This window comes from Gracilinanus agilis, chromosome 2 (assembly GCF_016433145.1).
Source record: "Gracilinanus agilis isolate LMUSP501 chromosome 2, AgileGrace, whole genome shotgun sequence".
Classification (NCBI taxonomy): Eukaryota; Metazoa; Chordata; class Mammalia; order Didelphimorphia; family Didelphidae; genus Gracilinanus; species Gracilinanus agilis.
The window spans coordinates 64439357-64463837 of record NC_058131.1 but is presented as its reverse complement, the minus strand read 5'-3'; the positions used below and the strand labels follow the sequence as shown (position 1 = coordinate 64463837).

The following is a 24481-nucleotide window of genomic DNA, read 5'->3' as shown; positions in this document are numbered from 1 at the left end:
GTGACCCTAGACAAGTTATTTAACCCCGACTTTAATTGATACTAAGACAGAAGGTAAGGATTTTTTTTTTTATCAATGCTTTATGAGTCCATAAAAGTAGGATAGTGTAATATTGTGAGAGTCAGGAGGAAGGATTCCATTTTTCGTGGGTAGCTAATAGGAGGCCACTGAGGGTTTTTCATCGAAGGAGTGACATGACTAGATATGTACATAGAGTTAATCTGCCAACTCAGAGAAGGATGGAAGGAAGGGAAGTGGGGTACAGGATGAAGGCAGGGAGTAGAGGAGGTGGGAGAAGGAGTGAGGAGTCCTAGAGGAGAGGACAAGTGGGAGAGATGTTACCTGGGTGGGTACTGACAGAGACAAACAGAAACAGAGACAGAGAAACGGTCTCATCAGCTAATAGCCCGAAGAAGATTAAATGGGCCCCAGACCAAGGAGCGGTGGAGAGGAGGACCAGAGGAAGACCAGCAGAGGACCAGCGGAGGGAGAGGATGGGGGTGGCGGAGGGGGCTCGCGCTGTGGGCCCCTGAGGGCTCTCCTCCCTCTAGTTGAACTGGGAGATCTCTCTCCCTTCTCGCTTTCTTCCCCTCCTTCCTCCTCCTCGCGTTTCCGCAGTGTCATGATTTCCGTTTCCCTCAAAGAAAGGAGGGTAAGGGGGGCGAGAGGGAGAGAGGGCTCCCGGTCCCGCTGCTGCCATGTGGCCCCCAGCCGACACTGAGGCCGCGGGGGCCCCGGATGACCCCCAGCCCCAGAGCCTGAGAGCTCTGCTCCCCTCACGGGAATTCGTGTGCTCCCGCAAGGGCCGCCTCCTCCTAGGAGAATCGGTAAGTAAGGAGGCGCCCCGAGCCCCGAGCCTCGCACCCTAGAGGAGATGGGGGCGGGGGCGCCCCAGGGACGGGACGGGACCTGAACCCATTGATCCACGGTGTGTATGGCACCGCGCCAGGGCAGCCGCGCCCACCTCAGCCAGGCTGAGCCCTGCACTCTACTGGGAAGACCTGAACCCAGTCCTGGGGGCGGACCATCCACAGAGTCCGGAGGCGAAGGGCGGGGGCGCGGCTGGGCTAGAGTGGAGCGGAGGATGGCGGGCAGCGAGGCAGGGAGGATTCGAGCCGCTCGCATCCTTACCAGCCCGGGCCAGCCTGCCGGCTGGCTGCCACACTTCGGCTCCAAGGCTTGCCAGATGTCCCTCTCCTTCGGGTCCCAAAACGCCTGGTGGTTCCAAGGACTCTTAGAACTTGCCCTGACCGCTTTGCTTAGGAACCTTAGAACAACACAGAACGTCAGAGAATAGAGACTGCTTCCCGTTACTGCGATGCCCAGGGAGGAGAAAATATTTGTCAAAGACTGCACAGGGACTGGAAGCCGTGGTAGGGCTAGAACTCGGGTCTCGGACCTCAGAACGGTTCTTTCTTGCTCAGGGGGCCCGCGATGAGCCCTTAGCTGCCGGGAGGTCTCAGGCGCCTTCCACACCAGGGGCCAAGAACAGAGTTTCAGCGGTTTAGGGTCCGGGTTCGGGGGCGGGGGGGGGGGGCAGTATGGTAGCGCTGCTCCCAGGGGGAGGGGCCAAGCAACCCTCCCCCCCGTACCCTGGCCCTAGCACTGCCTGGGGGAGGCAGAAAGGGATGTGTCGGAGGTCTACTTCCTCCTCGCCTCTGAGCTGGGTGGGGAGAGGTGAGGGAAGGTAAAGGCTTTTGTCAGCTGCCGCGTCGGGGAGAATCCTCTGGCTGAGGCCCTGAGGAGGATCAGAGGGAGGCTCCGGGAAGGAGGTCTCGGGCAGCTCCGAAGTTTTATGGTCTATGACCCGCCCATCTGAACAGCCCAAGCCTTATGGCTGTTACCCATGGTGCCTCTACACCCGGAGTCATTTACCCAAAAGACCGTGCTTGGGAGGGACCTGTTTGTCTTCTCTTTGTTCTACCTTAAAGGTGGCCTTAGTAACCCGGACGTGGCCTTCCAAAACCATCTGTCCGAATCCTTCCAGAAAGTCCTGATTGTTTTTCATGAGAGGCATTGGGAAATAGGAGGCCAGATGGACCAGTGGATAGGACACCAGACTTGAAGTCAGAAAGACTCACATTCCCGAGTTCAAATCTAGCCTCAGACACTTACTAAGTGATCCTAGACAAGTCACTTTACCCTACTGGCCTCAGTTTCTTCATCTGTTAAATAAGCTGGAGGAGGAAATGAATTCTGACCTCAGACATTTTCTAGCTTTGTGACCCTGAGCAAGTCACTTAACCCTGTTGGCCTCTGTTTCCTGATCTCTTAAATGAGCTGGAAAAGGAAATGGCAAACCACTCCAGTATCTGTCAAGAAAACCCTAAATCAGGTCATGTAAGGTCAAACATGACTGAATGACTGAACAACAACAACATTGTACAGTAGTGGATAAAGAGCTGTCCTCAAGGCGGGGAAGACCAGGGCTCAAGTGCCGCCTCTGAAGCATTCTTTCTGCATGACTCTCCCTTAAACTCTCAGAACTCTAGGCAAGTTTCTAAAACTCCTAAGTTTTGGAGAAGCTGTTGACCAGCACTGGTGGATGGAGTTACCTCATCCAGGAGTTCCTTACACCAATGAAATCATAAGGCTGATCCCTGCTTCTATTGCTCATATTTTCTTAGAATCAGTCCTACAACTTCAGACCTGCAAAGGACCTGAGGCCATTTAGTTCAACATCTGCATGAAAGGAACCCCATGAATAGCATCCCTAGTAATAAAGACTCTGTTTAAAGCTCTTACTAAAAAAAAAAAAAAAAAAAAAAAAAAAAAAAAAAAAAACAGGAGATTCACCATCCTCCAAGGCACACCATCCCCACTTTTAGACAGCTTTGGCTGTGAGGGCAGACTCAAAATATTAAGAATACTGGGGAGAGGGCAAGAGGACCGGCAAGAGGACTCACAGTGGATAGAGTGCCAGGCCTGGAGTCGGGGAGGATCTGGGTTCAAATCTGAAATTCTTCCTAGCTGTGTGACCCTGGGCAAGTCACTTAACTCCCATTGCTTATCCCTTGCTGATCTTTTGTCTTAGAATTAATACTATGGCAGAAGGTAAGGCAAGAAAGAAAGAGGGAGGGAAGGAAGGAAGGAAGGAAGGAAGGAAGGAAGGAAGGAAGGAAGGAAGGAAGGAAGGAAGGAGAGAGGGAGAGGAAGGGAGGGAGGGAGGAAAAGAAATAATACTGAGCTTGGAAGAGGCGACCTGCATTCAAGTTACTGCTCTGCCCCACTTTATGGAGTAACCTTGGGCCTCCGTTTCCTCTTCTGTAAAATGAGGTGCTTTGGACTCAGTTCTCTCCACCATCTCTTCCATGCCTAAGAGTCTATGACTAATTTTCCCAGGTCCTAGGATTAGCTCCATCCCTTTGGTATCCCAGCTGCACCTGGAGCAGTCCTTTGTTATTGGTAAAGGGCAGGGCCCTTCTTTCCTGGAGCCCAGACTTTCTAGCCTCTTCAGCAAATCCAGCCCATTCCCACTCTATAAACGTCTCCCTGGATTGCACTTCCTGGGGGCTCACATGAGCATTCCACCTGCCCCTCCCCCTCTCCGGCCACCCTTCCCTCCCCCCTCCCAGGCTTCCCCCAGCCTTTTCCTAGTCCTATAAAGGTGAAATGTGGCTCATCCTCCTCCTCCCTCCCCCTTCTCCTAGGACTTGGAAAGTGGAACAGCAGCCAGATTTCTCCTCCTTTGCACATCTGGTTTTTGTTCAGTGAAGTCACCATGATTTCTCCACCCACTGGAGTCACTCCTCCCTCCCACTTTGGAAAGTGGCCCAGGGCCCACAGCCCCCACAGGGGAAAAGCAGAAATGCCACAGCAGCAAGTGCGGCATCTATTCAAGAGAGGAACCGTGGTCTAGGGCAAAGAGCCCCAGCTGAGCTTACCAAAGAGCCTGGGATGCAGTCCCCACTCTGCCACTGAGTCCTTAGGAAGGACCTCCTGACTCCAGGCCTGATACTCTATCCACTGTGCCACCTTGCTGCCCCAGCTCTATATTCTTTTTTTTTTTTTTTTTAACCCTCACCTTCTGTCTTAGAGTCAATACTGGGTATTGGTTCTAAGGCAGAAGAGTGGGAAGCACTAAGCAATGGGGGTTAAGTGACTTGCCCAGGGTCACACAGCTAGGAAATGTGTGAGGCCAAATTTGAACCCAGGACCTCCCATCTCTAGACCTGGCTCTCAATCCACTGAGCCACCCAACTGCCCCTCACCCCCCCGCCCAGCTCTATATTAATCTGATGCAGATGGGTCTCATCAGTGTAAACATTTCTTCCATTTATACAGTTGGCAACCCCTATATACTTCAAGGGCAGCCAGGTGGCTCACTGGATAGAGCTCTGGGCCTAGAGTCAGGAAGACCTCAGGTACTCACTAGCTATGAGACCTTGGGCAAGTCACTTAACATCTGTTTGCCTTAATCCACTGGAGAAGGAAATGGCAAACCACTCCAGGATATTTGCCAAGAAAACCCCAAAAGAGGACGTGAGGAATCAGACACGACCGAAACAACCAAACGACAATATAGTTTCATCTTCTGTCCTTTATGTGCATGCCTTTTGCTGAATGTTCCTATAATCTTTTTGAGCTCTCATGCTTAGATCTTCTACCTGGAATGTGACCAGGTGCTAGCTAGCCTACCTCCTGTCCCGGGCTGGAACAAGACTGAAGGCAGTTTGGAAAGTGGATGTCCAACAAACACTAGCCAGCAGGAATTCTGGGAACAGGAAAGGTCAAAGCAATAGACTTAGCTTCCAATTCATCCTGCTCATCACCCTTCCTCCTGTCTCCTTCCTGAAGTCAGAGAGGGACCAGATAGCGAAGGGATAGCCAGTATCCCCCTCGTCCCTCGAAAAAACCAACTTTCCACCCTCAAAGGGACACTGAGCAAAGGAGGTAAAATCAGGAGAAAAAAAATTGTCCAGAGGCTTGGGGAGCCCTGGGTCTTGGCTCTAGTCCTATTGCCAGGAGAAATGCAAGAAAGCCCCCCATCCTTGCAGCTGGACCTCTTGGGAGGAGATGGCAAGAGTAGATGCTGAAACGTAGATAGCCCTTCAAGGGTACAGAGCCCCAGGCAAACACTTCTTATTTGTTCTGCACAACAAGTCTCCATAAGTATTATCGTTTTCATTTCACGGTTGAGGCAGAAAGAGGTTAAAGGAGTTGCCTAGGTCATAGACTAGTCAGTGGTGGAGCTGGGATGCAACCCAGGTTTTCTGATGTTAAAACCAAGCTCTTTTCCACAGCTGCCTTGGCCGAGAGGACCAGGGTGGGGTGGGTTTCAGCAGCTGGCTACAGTTCAGACCAAAGAGCCAGTGATCAAACTTTCCCTAAAATGGAGCCAAAATCTTTTCCTCCATCAATGCAATCTACATAAAGCCGGAGTGAATTTATTTTAAAAACCATTTTTAAAGTATCAGATATGTGCAGGGCAGAGGACTGGGTGCGAGGGCACGTGCAACTTTTAGATAAGACACAGTCGCTGCCCTCGTGGAGCTCCCAGGCCAGTAAAGGGGAAAGCTACCCAAAGGGAGTGATCATTACACTAATACAGAAGCCCATTTTAAAAGATGCAAAACAGAGTCCTTTGTGAGTGAGGTTTGAAAGGGGAAAAGTGGATTGATCATAACAGGGCAGGCTTCCTGAAAAAGGCGTCCCCCATCGCCCAGTCAGCAACGTTTGAGAAGCGCCTACTTCATACAGAACAGTGCGGATGCAAAGACGGAAATGAAATATTCCCCTGTGAGGCAAAATACTCATCTAGAGGTAAATACAAAATACATTAAAAAATAACAGTCACCAGAAAGAGAGTAGCTTTAAAGGGGAAGTTGGGGAGAAGGGAAGGAAGAGACGTGCAGGAAAGACTTCAAAGAAGGTGGCTCACCACTCGAGTCTTGAAGGGAATCAGAAATTGCAGGAGAAAAGGGTGAGGAGAATAAGGTCCAGACACGAGGGACAGCCACCACAAAGACAAACCGAAATAGGAGTGAAATATCATGGGTGAGGGAACAGCAAGTCCCCTTTGGCTAGACCATAGAGTTTATGGAAGAGAGTAATATGTGATAAGCTCAGAAAGTTAGGTTGGAATCATGTTGTGAAGTATTTTGAATACCAGACAAAGGACTTTGTATCTGATCTTGCATAGAAGAGTTAATAGGGAGTCATGGAAAGTTCTTGAGTAGTGGAGTGATATGGTTAGACTTTAGGAATATTACTTTGGCAGCTGTGTGGGGAGGATAACTAAGTAAAAGAAGACTGACCAATTAGGAGGGTATTATAATAGGAACGAGAGCCTGAATTAAGATGGTGGCTGTGCAATTAATGAGAAGGCAACAGAAGTGAGAGGTCAAAATGTGGACATCAGAATCAACAGGAATTGGCAGTTGTTCAGAGATGTGGGGTAAGGGAGAAGGAAGAGTCAAGGGGGCCTGAAGTTTTGAACCCAGATGATGAGAAGGAGAGCGGTGCCCTCGACAGGGAGTTCGTTAGACGTGTGGGTTTGGGGGATAAAAGATTTCAGTTTGGGGAATGTTGAGTTTGAGATGCCAAAGGCATCTAGTTTGAAATGTCCAGGAGACAGTCAGTGATGTGGGACTAGAGCTCAGGAGGGAGACTAAGGCTGAATATTGCAATCTGGAAGACCTCAGCAAAACAATGATAATGAAACCCAGGAGAGCCGCTGTATCTGTCCCCAAGACAGGAGGATTTTAGAAAGAGCTAGAACAGAACTGGGAGAACACTGTACACAGTAACAGCAGTTTTGTGATAGACTTAGGTATGCTCAGCAATACGATGATACAAGACTAAGTACGGAGGATATACTAATAGTATAGAGATAGGAAGAGAAAGAGCAGGAGGTACACCCATTGCTATGGGTGTGATACTGAAGTTATTATTCAGTCATGTCCAACTCTTCATGACCCTATTTGGAGTTTTCATTGCAAGATACTGGAAGTGTTTCCATTTTCCTCTTCGACTCGTTTTACAAATGAGACAACTGAGAAAAACAGGGTTAAGTGACTTGCCCAAGATCACACAGCCAGTGTCTGAGGTAGGATTTGAACTCATATCTTTCTGACTCCACTTTCTTTCCACTGTGCCCATCTAGCTGCCTGTGACATTGAAGACAATCCCTCAAAGGAGACTGAGAAAGAGCATTGGGATAGGTGGGAGAAGTAAGAGAATGGCATCATGAAAATGCAAGAGAGGAAAGAATGCCCAGGCAGCTAGGATTGACAACAGGGTTAAAGGCTTCAGAGAGGACAGGAAAGATGAGGGTTGAGGAAACGTCAGAAGTTTTGGCAAATGAGAGACAAATTTTTGGTATCTTTGAAAAGTTGAATTTTGTTTTAATAGAATGATGGAAGCCAGATTACAGAGTGTTCCAAGGAGAAAAGAGGAGAGAGGAAGGCAATGAGTGTCAATGGCTTTTTCTAGAAATTTGACTAAGAAAGGAAGGAGAACTGAGGGTTCCAAGGAGAAAAGAGGAAAGAGGAAGGCAATGAGTGTTGATAGCTTTTTCTAGGAATTTGATTGAGAAAGGACGGAGAACTATAGAATGAGAACTTGAATATTTAAGGTCTAATAAGAATTTCTTAAGGACAGGGGAGACAAGGGCATATTTGTAAGCACTGGAGGATTTGGTGTAGTAGAGAAATAGGAGAGAAGCCTGAAGACGAACCTGCTGGAGAACATGGTTGGACATGGGATCAAAGCTACACAGAGACCACACAAGTTCTAAAAAAAAAAAAAAAAAAAACCTTATCTTCTGTCTTAGAATCAATACTGAGTTTCAGTTCCAAGGCAGAAGAACAATAAAGGCTAGGCAATTTGGGCTAAATGACTTGCCCAGGATCATACAGCTAGGAAGGATCACAGAGGGTCTTAACTTGAGATCCAGGAATTTGGGGTTTTTTTAAATAAATAATATTTTAAGAACTTCATTTCTCCATAATTGGTTGCCTTTGCCATCCTATATATTTAGGCATTGAAAAATATTATTCCAAGGTTTCACCAGACTGCCAAAGGGACCCAGGACACAGAAAATGGTAAGAGCCCCTGGTATATAAGGATTGGTCTTGATGAGGAAAAAGGTCCCCCTCTTCATCTGAGACCAGAGTCAAGGAGATTATTGTGTGTGGGGTGAAGGGGGATTGTCAAGATGTATAAGATATGAAAAAGAAACACAGAGAATAGCCTTGATTTTCTAGGTGAGGACCCCTAAGAGGGTGCAGGAGAAGTGAGTGTTATGGGAAACTTAAGGAGAGAAAGTATGCAATGTTTGAGATGGGTAATATTTGAGCCTGTGAAGCAGGGAGGCTTGGGTATTCCAGGCAGAAGGAGCAGTGGGAGCAAAGGAGGCAGTTTTGCAGGACAAAGGATATTCTCGGTTTCCTGTGAGCAGCCTCCCTGAGATGGGAAGGAAGCATCCTGTAAGGTTCAGGGTTGGCTTCTGACCAAAGAACCAGAGAAAAGGCTGTGTCTCTGGGCTCACCACAGTGGAATGGAAAGATCGTTGGGCCTGGAGTCCAGACATCTATGGGCGAGAGGCCAGACTGCGTGATCCTAAGCAAGTTGCTTCAAGCCCTGAGCTTGGTCTTAGTGGGAATAACAAGCCCTGCACAGTCTAGGTCACAGAGCCCCATCCAGAGCAAACCCTGTAGACACACTGAGGACGGGAACTCCTTCCACCTCTCAGCCAGTAAAGTCAGACTAAGAAGCGATGGCCGGTGTGTCCATCTCCTTCCCCACTCTGGCTGGATGGGAATCGCCGCTCGGTCCTCGGGGATGTGAAGGGAGGGCAGCGGGAATCTGAGCACAAAGCCAGGGCTCAGGGTCAGTGACATCATCCTTCCTCTCCCACTGCATGTGCAGCCCCTCTACCTCCTCCTTGGCCTGGAGACCACAATCTGCCATTGTTCAACTTCCTTCTTCCTATTGGCTGTGTTCTTTTCCTTTAAAAAAATCAAATGTTGTCCTGAGGATTTGGGGTTTTATACCACTGTCACAGACCAGTAAGTGCCCCATCCTCCCCATCACCCCTGCTGAACCCTTCCTTAAGGCAAAACCAACACAATGGCTATGTCCGACAGTAAACCGCACGCCCAACCCCATGTCAGTTTAGAAAACTCTTCAGAGAATGGCAGTGTAGACAGCAAGGCAAAGTGAAATGGGTGGGTCTGGTTCAGATGTCGTCTCTGTCCTAGCCCCTCCTGGAGACCTCAATATCCTCACCTTTAAAATGAAGGGGTGGAACGAAATGGTCCTTAAGTTGCATTCTGGCTTTAAATCTTAGGATTTATGATGACAACACTTATTTGGGACCAGAAATCAAAGCAGTTACACACACACACACACACACACACACACACACACACACACACACACACACACTGCTAGCCATCAGGGATTGATTGATGCTCCATTTAATCATGTAACATCAATTAGACTTTGGAAATCAATTTTTACTTTAAAGATGTAGCAAGAACAAAACTATAAATATTTGCCTCCAAATCCTTGGGAGGATGTGCTCTACTATCCCACCTTGGTTTCCAGGGAAAGTACTCAGTGGATACAGAGCCAGGCCTGGAGTTGGGAGGTCTTGGGTTCAAATCTGGCCTCAGCTACTTCCTAGCTGTGTGACTCTGGGCAAATCGCTTAACCCCAATTGCCTAGTTTTTACCACCCTTCTGTCTTGGAACTGATACTTAGTATTAATTCAAAGACAGAAGGTAAGGGAAAAGAGAGAGTCAGAGAGAAAGAGAAAGGAAGGAATAACATAGGGAAGGAGGAAGGAAGGAAGGAAGGAAGGAATAACATAGGGAAGGAGGAAGGAAGGAAGGAAGGAAGGAAGGAAGAAAAGAGGGAGGGAGGATGGGAGGGAGGGAAGGAAGAAAGAATTAGAGATTGATTAATGCTACAATTCCATTTAATCATGTTTGATCCTCACAATAACCCTGGGAGGTAGATGCTATTATTATCCCCATTTTACAGTTGAGAAAACTGAGGCAGACAGAGCTTAATTGAGTTGCCAGGGTCACTAAGCTAGTTAGCTGTCTGAGGATTTGAACTCAGATCTTCCTGACACTAAGCCCAACACTCTACCCACTGTGCCACCAGCTGCCACCTAATTCAAGGACAAAAAATGAAGTAGTCCATGCCTTCAATCAGTGAACTAGCATTTCTTAAGCATTAATGATGTGGCAGGCACAGTGCTGAGTACTAGGAATACAAAAAAACCAAAAACACTGTCCCTGCCCTCAAGGAACTCCCATTCTAAAGAGGAGTCAACAATGCAAACAGCTGTACACCTAAAAAATATAGATCAGCGCAAATGGAATGCCATCTCAGAACAAAGGAGGCAGGAGAAGAAGACCTTTTCCAGAAGGTGGGATTTGAGCTGTATTGAAGTAAGCCAAGGAAGTCAAGAGGCAGAGATGAAGAGGGAGAGAATTCTAGGCATGAAGGAGCAGCCCCAGAAAAGGCACAAAGTTGGGAGAGGAGGGTCCTATGTGAGGGACAGCAAGAAGGTCAGGATCACTGGATTGTAAGGTACCTGGAGGGTGGAAGAGCAGAAGGAAGGAAGGAGAGGAGGGAGCCAGAGCATGAAGAGCTTTCTATATAAAACAAAGGACTTTCTATCTGATCCTGGAGGTCATCAGAGTTTGCTGAGTAAGGGGTGACATGGCCAGATCTGCGGGTTAGGAAGAATAAGTTGACATCCGAGTGGAAGATGGATTGGGGTGGGGAGAAACCTGAGCAGGAAGACCAACCAGAAGACCACTGCAATAGGCACAAGGTGGTGGTTGTGTCAGAGGAGAGAAGGGAGCTTATATAAGAGATGTTACACATATAAAAATGCCGGGTCTTGACAACTCATTGGATGAAGGGGGAGAGGGAGAGAGGAAGGATGAGATGGGAGGAGAGAGAGGAGAGGGAGAGATGACATCCCATGTTTTGAGCCTGAGTGACTGAGATGGTGGTTCCCTCCATGGTGAGCAAGGCTGATGACTTTGTGCAGCTCTGCCTTGCTCACATCCTCTTCACACTCATATCAAGGCATTACTTTATTTTGTCATTGGTCCTCTTCAAAAATGAGAGACAAAGGGGCAGCTGGGTACCTCAGTGGATTGAGAGCCAAGCCTAGAGATGGGAAGTCCTAGGTTCAAATCCAGCCTCAGCCACTTCCCAGCTGTGTGACCCTGGGCAAGTCACTTGACCCCCATTGCCTACCCTTACCACTCTTCCACCTATAAGTCAATACACAGAAGTTAAGGGTTTAAAAAAAAAAATGAGAGACAAACTACAACACCCTCCATGGTTGTAGGGAAGTTGGGAAGAGGGAGGGTTTGGGGAAAAAAACCAATGAGATCTGTTTTGAACAAAATGACTTTGAAATGGTTCTGAGACTTCCAGTTCAAAATGTCTAATCAACCGTCGGTGAAACAAGACTGGAAGTTAGGAATAAATAGGTCTGAGAATCATCTACATCGAGATAATTGAACCGTTGGGAGATAGCAAGATCATGAAATGAGGTGATATAGACAGAGAAGGGAGCCAAGGAACTTCCATTCTAAAGGGAAGGGCATGTCCTAGATCAGTCTATACAAGATAGAGACAAATTAAACACATGGTAACCATGAATCGGAAGACACAGGAAGATGGAAGATGAGGAAATTGCCTCCCACACTAGGTTGTATTTGTGTTGAGTCTTGAAAGAAAATAGGCATCCCAGGAAGCAACGAGGGGGGAGTGTATTCCAGACAGAGGGGACAGCCAACATCAAAGCACATGGATGTGGGAAATGGTGCATACTATGTGATGAACAATAAGCAGGCCAGAATGGCTAGACTGCAGAGAGGAAGGACAAGAGTCGTGTGTAAGGAGAAAGGAACTCGGGTAGAAGGAGCTAGGTTGTGAAGACCTTGAAATGCCAAACGGGGGTTCCTTTTTGATTTGAGGGAATAGTTAATTGCATCGGGGAATGGCCTGATGAGAACTGAACTTTAGGGCAAAGCATTTTGGTGGCTGTGTGGAGGAGAAATAACAAATTGGAGGCTATTGCAAAATCCAAGGAAATAAGGGCATGAACTAGGATGGTGTCTGTGTGATTGAAGGGAAGAGGAGCATATCCAGAAGATGATGTGTAGATAGAAAGATGAGATTTGGTGACTGAATATGTGGAGGTGAGGAATCAAAAATGACCCCAAGATTGCTAACTCATGTGACTTGATGAATTGTGGTACCCTCAATAGTAATGGGGAAATTTGAAAGAGGGATGGATTTGAGGGAGAAATAACGTGTTCTGTTTTGGATATGTTTGAGTTTGAGATGATTATGGGATACCTACTAATAGGCAGTTGGCATTGTGGGATTGAAATACAGGACAAAGATTTGGATTGGATATATGGATCTGGTAGTCATTTGGACAGAGATGCTTATGGAATCCATGGGAATGGATGAGGTTACCCAGAGGAAGATTGTAAAAAAAGAATAGTGCCCAGGACAAAACCTTAGAGTATACCCACACAGAGGGGTTATAAAACAGATGATATGGATAAGGAGGCTGAAAAGGAGGAGTCAGAGAAGTAGGACGAGAATCAAGAAGTGTCATGAAAACCCAGACAGGTTTTCATAAGAAAGAGAGGATGATTGATAGTCAAGGGCTGCAGAGAGATCAAGAAGAATGAGAATTGAGAAAGGGCCATTAAATTTGGCAATTAAGAGATCCTTAGTGGCTTTGGCAATGTCCTTAGCCCTCCTCATGAACCTCCATTCATTCTGAGCTTTAACATCCCTCTTATAGGACCAAGTCACATTCTTAAATTCATTCTGTTACCAGGCCTTCTTCTATCTTCTTCATTTAATATCTAGGTTGGTTGGTGGGTTCCTTGTTTATTCATATCAGTTCTCTTCAGATAAATCTTTTTTTCCCCTTCTCATTGGAAACTTTCCTTCTTTGGAATTTCATTCTTGGTCATCTCTCGTTCCTCTTGAGTTGATGTTCCCTGAAACCTTTAGATGGGTCCTGAAGGCTGGGAACCACTCATCCTCCCTCTGAACCCTTTGAAATCTTCCTTCCTCAAATCTAGAAGGCATGTCAGCTACACCCAGATTTCCTCTCTAGTGGTTCAGCTTCCTCCAGGGCTCCCATCATTTACACCCCAGAGATCACTTCCTCTCTGTTACTGAGAATCAGCCCCAGAACACTTGGTCAGTCACTCAACAACCACTGACTAAGGGCTTTTTAGGTATGTGCCAAGCATTATAGAAGAGCTCACATTCGAATAGGGGAGACTATAAAATGACTGTATATGCATGATAAATATGATGTAAATGGAGAGGAAGGCTAAACTAGCAGGGGTGGGGAAGGAAGAGGAAGAGGAGGGGGAGCTGAAGACAGGAAAAGCCTCTTGCAGAAGGTGGGATTTGAGCTGACTCTTGAAGGAAGTCAGGAGGTGGAGGTGAGGATGGAGAGGAAATTGAATTTTCTCTTACTGGTTTCTCCACCTTTTGAAGAATGAAATTATCACTAAGGCAAGTTGAAAAGTAATTGGCTAAGGGGTAGCGAGGTGGCTTAGTGGATAGAGAGCCAGGGCTACAGATTGGAGGTCCTGGGTTCAAATATGATTTCAGATCCCTCCTGGCTATGTGACTCTGGGCAAGTCACTTAACCTCAATTGCCTAGCCCTTCCCACTCTGCCTTGAAACTGATGCTTAGTATTGATTCTAAGAGGGAAGGGAAGGTTTTTTTAAAAAAGTAATTAGCTTCTCTGTTTTGGGGAGACAGAGAAGCAGAGAGACAGAGACAAAGAAAGAGAGACAGAGACACAGAGAGAAGTAGAGACAGAGACAGAGAAAGAGAATACTCCAGCAGATCATGGATAACTGAAGTCTTCCATCACTACTTTATAACGCTTCTTGTCAAAGCTCTGTTTCCCAAACTCCTCCTCTAACTTGTCCTTGTGCTCTTTTTTATACTTAGGTGACAAAATCATTTCGACCTTCATCCAAATGCTTCCCATCATTCACTTCTGGTTCCTAGATTTCCTTAAATGACTGACTACACTTTCTTAATATTAGCACAATGCTTGGCACCTAGAAAGCACTACATAGATGTTAGCTATTATTATTATTTGATACTCCTCCCTTTCCACAGCCTTTGTCACTCCTGGGTTCCACCACACCAAGCTTTATTGATACTTCTGAGATCAAACTGGCCCTCTTGTGTTAGGACTTGCAGTTCCTCATCTGTTGCCTAAACTTTCAGCATTTATATATAGACACTTGAGGCCACTTGAGGCTGCTTTCTTGTTTCCTGTGAATTTCTGGGTATCTCAGCTATTTATTCTTCTTCCTTCTTTGTAGTTATTCTCTATAGTAGCTAACTTTGGGGATATTTCTAAGCGATCCTGGCACAGAATAGGAACTTAATAAATGCTCATTCCTTCGTTCATATCGAGTATTTTAAAGCTATTTTGATTAGATGTTCAAGATATGTGGCAAATTCATTCTTAGCACCTTTGTTAGTAGACTCCACCTTTGGCCAGGAGTTTGTCAGATCCCATTCCCAGATGCCTCTTTTTTCATTAGCTGTGCATTTTCCAAATTGGTTTTTCTCTCCTTCATCCCTTCCCCTCAATGGGTAATAATGAGGAAAACACAAGCTGTGCCCCTCTGGTCTTGCCTAAGGCTTCATAATCATTGGCAATACTTTTTCATTTTCCATCTGGAGCCGCCATTTGTGCCCGTGTGAGTCACCGGGAAGGGGTAGTTGTCATCTGGTTTGTAAAGTCTTGGAAGGTCCTTTGTTGTGTCTTGGATATGTCCCCTAGGAAGACAACAGATCTGTCTGTTGCTATTATTAGATCAACAAATAGCTGCCTTAGTATCCCTGAGCAGGGAATTGCCCATTACCACCACCCATCTCTTCTTCCTGGGCTTTGAAAAGGATGGTCACTTACCTAAGAGTCCCCAAGGCGCTCTCTATCATCTCTTCTTTGAGAAGAGCCTCAAATCTTCAGTTCAGCTCTCATTATATAAATGTTCTTTTCCTTCTCTTTCTCCATTCTCCATCATCTTGGAAATGGAGAACCTTATTAAGCATCTTACCTCTCGGTAAATGACTGCCAGATCTATATAGCCAACCCCAATCTTTGTCCTCGGTTTCAGTCCCACAAGGCCAAGTGCCTATTACTAGATTTTCTAGAGTCCTCTTGATGGGGGGATTTGGGAGGGACGAGATTAGGTCTTACCCAAAGAATTAATGACTCGGGCCATTTCCATGGTGAGGAAACAAGCTTTATTATAAGAGGATGTAGTAATAGAGTTGCTAGTAAAAGAAGCAGCAAGTAAGGTAAGGTAGTAGATTTTTTAAGAATGCTTTTTATCCTGTTTGGTTACTAAGGAAGGTGGTCATTTGTTTGGGTGGTTGTTGTCCCGCCGTTCCCAAGGAACTGATGTCACCTTACCCAGGCTCCACTTTGGGCTGTGTGGTTTTACCCATGATTCACTCTGCTTGCCTACTGTGGGGAGCAAACCGCAATGTCAATGGGAAACTAATGATACGTTAAATGCCCCCTAGGGCAGCTTTCAGTAAAATTTCTGTCAAATTTTGCTCTTTTTCTGCGCAGACTCTTAAGGAAAGCAATGATTGTGGAGACTAAGAATTGTTTTGAACCTAGTCCTGTGTGTCTGGGAAACTGAAACCCCTCCCCACCCCACCCCCGCCCCGTACAAGCTGTCCAGAGACCCCAACCAGGGACCCAAGTTATGACTAAAGATTTTTGGAGGTTTTTTTGTTTTTAATTATTTTCTATTTTTTAGAAAAATTTTCCATGATTCATGTTCTTATTTTCCCCTTCATCCCCCCCACCCCCCATAGCCAACACGCATTTCCACTGGTTTTAACATGTGTTAAATCAAGACTTATTTCCATATTATTGATATTTGCATTGGTGTGGTAGTTTCGAGTCTACATCTCCAATCATGTCCACATCAACCCATGTGTTCAAGCAGTTACTTTTCTTCTGTGTTTCCACTCCTGCAGTTCTTCTTCTGAATGTGGGTAACGTTCTTTTCCATAGATCCCTCAGAGTTGTCCTGGGTCACTGCACTGCTGCTAGTACAGAAGTCCATTACGTTAGATTTAAAAAAAAAATGTGAAGGAAGGTGGCTTAGCAGTACCAGATATTAAACTGTACTACAAAGCAGCGGTCATCAAAACAATATGGTACGGACTAAGAGACAGAAGGGAGGATCAGTGGAATAGACTTGGGCTAAGTGACATCAGCAAGACAGTGTATGATAAACCCAAAGAGCCCAACTTTGGGGACAAAAATCCACTATTCGACAAAAACTGCTGGGAAAATTGGAAAACAATATGGGAGAGATTAGGTTTAGATCAACATCTCACACCCTACACCAAGATAAATTCAGAATGGGTGAATGACTTGAATATAAAGAAGGAAACTGTAAGTAAATTAAGTGAACACAGAATAGTATACTTGTCACATCTCTGGGAAAAGAAAGATTTTAAAACCAAGCAAGAGTTAGAAAAAAATTACAAAATGTAAATTAAATAATTTTGATTATATTAAATTAAAAAGGTTTTTTTTTTACAAATAAGAACAATGCAACCAAAATCAGAAGGGAAACCACAAACTGGGAAAAAATCTTTATTTTTATTTTTTTTTTAACCCTTAACTTCTGTGTATTGGCTCCTAGGTGGAAGAGTGGTAAGGGTAGGCAATGGGGGTCAAGTGACTTGCCCAGGGTCACACAGCTGGGAAGTGTCTGAGGCCGGATTTGAACCTAGGACCTCCCATCTCTAGGCCTGACTCTTAATCCACTGAGCTACCCAGCTGCCCCCAGAAAAAATCTTTATAACAAAAAATTCTGACAGAGGTCTAATTACTCAAATATACAAAGAGCTAAATCAGTTGTATAAAAAAATCAAGCCATTCCCCAATTGATAAATTGGGCAAGGGACATATAGCAATTTTCTGATAAAGAAATCAAAAGTATCAATAAGCACATGAGAAAGTGTTCTAAATCTCTGATAATTAGAGAAATGCAAATTAAAACAGCTCTGAGGTACCACCTTCACACCTAGCAGATTAGCTAACATGACAGTAATGAATGTTGGAGGGGATGTGGCAAAATTGGGACATTAATGCATTGTTGGTGGAGTTGTGAACTGATCCAACCATTCTGGATGGCAATTTGGAACTATGCCCAAAGAGCTCTAAAAGACCATAAAAGGCCCTTTGATCCAGCCATACCATTGCTGGGTTTGTACCCCAAAGAGATCATAGATAAAAAGACTTATACAAAAATATTTATAGCCGTGCTTTTTGTGGTAGCAAAAAAACTGGAAAACGAGGGTATGCCCTTCATTCAATTGGGGAATGGCTGAACAAATTGTGGTATATGCAGGTGATGGAATACTATTGTGCTAAAAGGAATAAAGAACTGGAGGAATTCCATGTGAACTGGAAAGACTTCCAGGAATTGATGCAGAGTGAAAGGAGCAGAGCCAGAAGAACATTGTATACAGAGTGATTCACTGTGGTAAAATCGAATGCCTAAAGATTGAAGTGAAGAGTTTTCTCAGAACTGTAAATTTAAGCAACACATATGTTTTACCTGAAAGGTGGCCACATGCTCATTGACTAGTCATTGTTTCCATGTTTGTTTGTTTGTTTACAGCTATGTGGCAGGTTTGTGGGACTTTTCAGCCCACATCACTCTCAAACTCAAACATATCCAAAACAGAATTCAGTATCTCTCCCCTCAAATCCATCCCTCTTCCAAAGCTCCCTATTACTTGAAGGGTACCATAATTCATCAAGTCACACAGGTTAGCCATCTTGGGGGCATTTCTGATGCTCCTCATCAGATCACTCCTCACCGCCCTGAATGGAAGCCTTGCTTCTATTGCCTCTAGAAGCTCTCCATTTCCCCCAACAACCTAGATTGTGGAGAGGTGTTCTTTACATCCCTTCTCCTTCTCCTTCAGGGAGATTAGCCTACACTTGGAACACAGTCACTTGGCTGTTGGAAGACAGCATTGTTGTTGGCAAACATGCAGACATCAGCAGCTGCAGAGAAATCAATGCAGTTTCCCTTCCATTTCTTTGCTTGAGATTTTCAGCCTTTTTTTGATGAGGGAGAAACTCTTACCTTCCATCTTAGAATCAATACTGTGTATTGGTTCCAAGGCAGAAAAGGGATAAGGGCTAGGCAATGGGGGTTAAGTGACTTGCCAGGGTCACCCAGCTAGGAAGTATATTAAGACAGATTTGAACCTAGGACTTCAGGTCTTCTAGGCTTGGAGCTCTCTCCACTAAGCCACTTAGCTAACCCCCTGCAGCCTTGTATTTTGAAAGAACTTGTGTGTCCTTATTTACACCTTGAGACTCAGCCCCTGGTGAAAACTTTCCAGTTCCATGCTGAAGGACCTGGCAACCCTATTCAAATTCCTTCCCTGGTCTCCACCACAGGGGACAACCGCAGTGACATCTACTTCCCCTTCATCCTTGCCCCCATCTCCCATCCTTTGCACTCGTTTGTCCGACCCTCTGGTCTACTAAGCCTTCCATTCTTCAGCCCATCAAGGCACCTCTCCTTTGTGAGGTGCTGTGCCAAATGCTTCTTACCTTGTCCCGAACCCCCACAATGCTTTTGTTCCTCCCTCATCCACCTGGATCCTGCTTCTCTTATACCCCAGAAGGAGAATCTAACCATTATTTGGGCCAAGAAATTGTTCCTCAAATTGTCCTCGATTTATCACAAATTTGAACAAAAATTTCCCCCCCAATTCAGAAAATGCTTTACAAACATGACCCTGTTTGATCCTCACTTTACAGATGAGGGAATTGAGGCAAACAGGTTAATGATTGGGGGGGGGGGGTTATACAGCTAGTAAGTGTGTGGCGCAGGACGAGAACCATCTCATCTCTTCTACGACATTTTATTCTACTCAAACCCTCCTCTCTTTCCCTGCTTCTCTTCCCACAAAATCATGAAGGAGATCAAGCCAGGATGAGGATGTATGGAAGGCACAATCCTTGTGCTAAATAAAAGTCATTAAAAGTTTTTTTAAACCTTTACCTTGCCATCTTAGAATCCATACTATATATTAGTTCTAAGGCAGAAGACTGCTAAAGGGCTAGGCAACGGGGTCAAGTGACTTGACCAGGGTCACACAGCTAGAAGTGTCTGAGGCTAGATGTGAACCCAGGACCTCCCCTCTCTAGGCCTGGCTCTCCATCCACTGAGCCACCCAGCTGCCCCCGAACGTCATTAAATATTAAGTCACATCTTGATAAATGTCTGTCGTTGTCAGTGTTGAGGACAGACCCAGCGCCTGACGTGAGGAAACCAGGATGCTCCGATTATTACAGCGCATTTGAAGTCGTGTTCTGTTAGCCGCTAGGGGGAGCCCAACCACCCCAATCAGAACTCGCTCCCCTTTGACAAAGCTCTTCTCCCAAGCACCCCGAGAGGGAACCGGGGAGCTGAGATGATTATTAACCTCGTTTGACAAAAGAGTAAACTGAGGCTCGGGGACGTTCAATGTCTTACCGCTCGGCTAATAACGGCCTTTCGCCTTTGAGATCGAGACCAACGTGTACTAAAGCGCACTTGCGGTGGTGTGAAGGTGCCCCCTCCTTCCCTCCCTCCCTCCCTCCTCCCCTCCCCCCCACGAAGCGGCCCAAAGAGCAGGAGGTGACAAACCGGAATGCGCCGGGCCTCGTCAGGAAGGCCGATCCTCCTAAGCCCGACCTCATACTCTTCCCTGGCAGTGTGGCCCTGGCAAAGTCCGGCCACCCTCTGGGCCTCAGTTTCCTCATCTATCAAATGAGCTGAAAAAGGAAAGAGCAGACCCTGCAGTGTCTTTGTCCAGAAGGCCCGCCGTGGGGTCCCTGAGAGTCAGACACTGCCCTGGCCTGCTTAAAGCGTCCCTGTGCCTGCCACGGGCTCTGGCCTCCGCTGGGCCTCGGAGGAACCTCCGGGCTGCCCCCGCAATGCATCACGCGCCGAGTCGCGCCCTCCGCCCCGAAGCTCTCTGAAGACAAGGAGTGTCTCCCCTCTGTCTCTGTGACCCGGGAGTCTGGAAGTCCCTTCTTTCCTTTAAGCCACGCGGAGGTGGGGAGCAGGGCCCCGCCCCCCCAGCACACTCTCGTACAAAGTGTGGTCGCTCATTCCCATCCCCTCGGAACCCCGGCTCCCCTCTCTGTGCCTGGACCAGGGTGGGAGAGGACAAGGAGGGGGACGGTTCTGGGAAGGGGCGAGAGGACTCAGATTCCGGGGCACAGAAGGGGAGCCGGGAGTGGAGTCTCGTCCCTTCGTCGGGGCAGGGGGGTCCTGGGTCCGCGGGTCCAGGACGATGCAGGGAAGAACCTTGTACCCTTCCAGAGATGGCTTCTGGGCTGGAGGGTGAATCAGCGCGCGCAGAGCAAGAAGCATTTCCTGGCAGTCCAAAGCCCCGGCTCAGATTCTCTGGTCTCACTTCCCCTTCTGTAACCCTAAATGGTCCCCGAGGACTATCTGGATGTAAGGAGGTTGAGACTCCCCAAAGACGGTCGGGTGACCTCATTCTACAAATGAGGAGGAAGTGGAAGCCGCAAGTAAGGAAATGGACTCGGCCAAGGTCACACAACTCATCCTTTAACACACCGCATCATACACTCTCTGGAGATAACAGGAAACAAACTACAGAAGCCAATCTCTGTTCCGTCACAGGAAATTAAAGGAGGAATCCTAGGTACGAAGAAACTAAGGAGGACCACAACATTTATTTTTATGTTTTAAGGTATTCGAGACTTACAAAGACCCTGGATCCATGTGTTCCTGTGATCTGGCCAATAGCCCAGTGCAACAGGCAATACAAATGTGACTTTACAGAGGGGGAAACTGAGGCTGAGAGAGTTTGCTGACCGCAGACAGAGGCTCTCCTTAGCATCCTCGTCAGAGAAGGGAACAGTCAGTTCTTGTGTTCAACAACCCTTAGGGGAATGGGGGAGCGGTGGGGTCCTCCAAGTAGAAAGTTTGTCATGATGATCCAATGCGATAATGATTGCAAAGTGCCTGGAGGGGTTGCCTGGCCCACAGTAGGCATTATATAATGCTAGCTATTAAGAGTATTACTCACAGTAATATTAACCTTATTTGCCTATTGAAATACAGCTTTGTCCTCCAGTTGTTTCAGTCATGGTCCAACTTTTACTGGCCCATTTGGGGTTTTCTTGAGGCTGGAGCGGCTTATCTTTTCCAGCTCATTTTACAGAAGAGGAAACTGAGGGGAAAAGGGTTAAGTGACTTGCCCAGGGTCCCACAGCCAGTAGGTGGCAGAGACCAGATTTGAACTCCCAAAGATGAATCTTCCCAGTCCAGGCTCTGGCACTCTAACCACCGCACCATCTGGCTGCCCCCAAGAAATCCAGCCCTCCTCCCTTCTCCAACTACAGAATGAAGCACAATTTTCTGCATATACTTCAACTAAAGCAACAAATCACAACAGACGGAATGCAGAAACATTAGAATCCAGCTGGCTTCTATTAAGCCAAACATTAGAAAGATTTGCAAAAATAGGTGGTTTTACAGAGTCTCATCACCTCATATCTGGACAACTGCCATACAGGACGCTTTTCCCCATCCTTCCCCAAGCCTTTTCCCCACAGAGAGAGGTTAAGAGCGGTAAATAACTGGCAATGATTCAAAATTAGTGTTTACTTTTTTCTTTTTAATTCGATTTTGTTTTCAATTAACAAGCATTTGTTTTCCTGTTTTCCTACCTCAGCTCCAACTGGGGAAAAAAAGGAAAAACTTCCTGTGACAAATATACATAGTTAGACAAAACATAGTCCCCCCATTGGCCATGGTGTTAATTCTAGGGCCTTCTCTCTATTGGGCATTTCCAGTTTATCCTTTATATGGATGGATTGTACCAAGTTGTTTGCTTGTTGTTTTCCCCATTAGCTTTGGAGCTGCCTGAAAGATCTTTCATCTTTCTCTGCAGAGTAGGTGCTTAAACATTGTTTTATTAGTTGACAGAAAACAATGTCACTCTTCTAGTTTGTTTTTGTTTTGGAAAATAGTTATTTCCCCCAAATTTTTTATGTAAATATATAATGGGTTTATTACTTTTAAATAAATGCTTTCAAATTATATCAGTTTTAGTTTCTAATGTTATAAATATTGATAGATATAATCCACCTAAATAAATGGTCCTGAATAATATTTAAAGGTGTAAATTTTCTGATATCAGAAAGTTTGAGAATGTCTATTCTAAGATATATTTCAGCTCTAATAAGATCCTTCTAAAGCAGGGGTCGGCAATGTACAGCTCTCGAGCCATATCTGGCTCTTTTGAGGGCCAGATATGGCTCTTTCTGCAGGAGCCATAAAGTCCATTTTTTTTCAGGCGCTGTTACAGGAGCGCACTGTGAGCACTGTACGGCTCTCACGAAATTACATTTTAAAAAATGTGGTGTTTATGGCTCTCACGGCCAAAAAGGTTGCCGACCCCTGTTCTAAGGGTTCTTCTTGATGATTTCCTTTGGTTTCTAAATACAAGATGCTGTATTTGACCATGTGGTTCCTCTCTCTTTGTTTTACCTTTGATATTTTGGCTCTAGAAAAAAATGGAAAATTCATTGTGAATTCTAAAGTGTTCTGTAAAGGGGCAACTAGGTAGATAGAGCTTGGAGTTGGGAGGACCTGGGTTCACATCTGGCTTCATACACTTCCTAAGTGTGTGACCCTGGGCAAGTCTTTTAGCCCCCCCATTGCCTAGCCCTTGCCCCACTCTTCTGTCTTAGAACTGATATTAAGAGGGGCCAGCTGGGTAGCTCAGTGGATTGAGAGCCAGACCTAGAGACAGGAGGTTCTAGGTTCAAATCTGGCCTCAGACACTTCCCAGCTGCATGACCCTGGGCAAGTCACTTGACCCCCATTGCCTACCCTTACCACTCTTCTGCCTTGGAGCCAATACACAGTATTGACTCCAAGACTGAAGGTAAGGGTTTAAAAAAAATTGATACTAAGAGAGAATATATGGGTTTAAAATATATATATACACTATGTATGTGTGTTTATACATGTGTGTATAAATGCATAGTCAAGTAAAACAGATTCCCCATGAGCCATGTCCAAAAATGTGTCTCATTTTGCTTATTTAGTCTTTTCGCCCTCTAGGAGTTGGGTGGAATGCATCGTTATTGGTCCTCTGGAATCATGGTTGGTCATTGTTTGGATGAGAATTCTTAAATCTTTCAAAGTTGATCATTTTTACAGTGTTATTATAGAAATGGTTCTCCTGGTTCTGCTCTTCCCAGGTTTCCCTGAAACAATTCCTTGCATCATTTCTTATATACAGCAGTAGTCTGTTAGGCTCATATATCATGTGTTCAGCCATCCCCCGGTGGATGGGCATTCCATTCATTTCCAGTTTTTTGCCAGCACAAAAAGAGCTGCTTTAAATACTTCTGTGCAAATGGCTCCTCTCCCTTTTTCTTTGATCTCTTTGAGGTACAAGCCTCGCTGCTCTTGGGGATGGCCTTTTGTTTTCCAAGAGACTCCACAGCATCACAGGGTAGTATCATAGGGTCAAAGTCATAATATTAGTTTAGTAACTTTTTGGCCATAGCTCCAAATTGCCCTTCCAAATGGCTGGATCAGTTCATAGAGCCATCAGCAGTACATTTACAGGCCTGTTTTTCTTCAGATTGTGCATCATTTGTCATTTTCCCTTTTTTAAATCATCTTCGACAGTCTGAGAAGAACCTCGGAGGAGTTTTTCCAATCAGGGGTCCCTTCCCTTTCCTTTCTATCTAGATCATACGCTCCTTGAGGATGGGGACTTCCTTTTGGCTCTTTTTGTATCTGTGCTTGGCACATAGTCAGTGCTTAATAGACCTTGATTGATGGATCTTTGGGGGCATGCGGACTTTTGATACAGATGAGGAAGAACCAGATATCTGGATGGGCCTTGCTGCAGAGACACTCTTGGTGACCTTCAATAATCTAAGCCCCATCACAGTGGGTTGCCGAGGGTGGTTGCCTTCTCACCTCAGCAAAGGGAAAGTGGGAAGGAGGCAGGAAACGGAAGAGGAAGGTGTGAGAGGCATGAAGCCAGGGAGAGAGAGAAGCTAATTCGGCTCTTCCTTAAGCTAGAAGAAGCTGAGATCCATCTCCCTGGCAGGTGTTGTCTTTCATCATCTTTATCTGCTACATTGCATCCACGGCGGCACCGTTCCTGACCGTGCCCCTCTTGAAGTTCCTGCTGGCCCTCTGCTTCTTCTTTGGCTACTTCATGAAGATCAATGAGAAGATCCCAGGAATATGCTGGCCCCTCTCGGTAAGCACGTGGTGGCACCAGGGTGGGGAGGGAGGAGGGACGAGGGTCTCTGTTGGAGGAGATACTGGCCTGCTGAAAGAGGAGACTGGAAGGGACCGTACAAGATTGTCTGGTCCAGAT

The 24481-nt window shown here is 46.0% G+C and overlaps 1 protein-coding gene across 1 annotated transcript in view; it reads left to right on the top strand.

Moving 5' to 3' along the window:
* Window positions 1-698: 698 nt before the first annotated feature.
* CMTM3 (CKLF like MARVEL transmembrane domain containing 3) overlaps window positions 699-24481 on the top strand; it is a 29553-nt gene continuing 5770 nt past the window's right edge. Inside the window, exons 1-2 of the mRNA XM_044659436.1 lie at window positions 699-827; window positions 24206-24361. Of these exons, the coding sequence (XP_044515371.1) occupies window positions 699-827; window positions 24206-24361 (285 nt within the window). The remainder of the gene's footprint in view (window positions 828-24205; window positions 24362-24481) is intronic.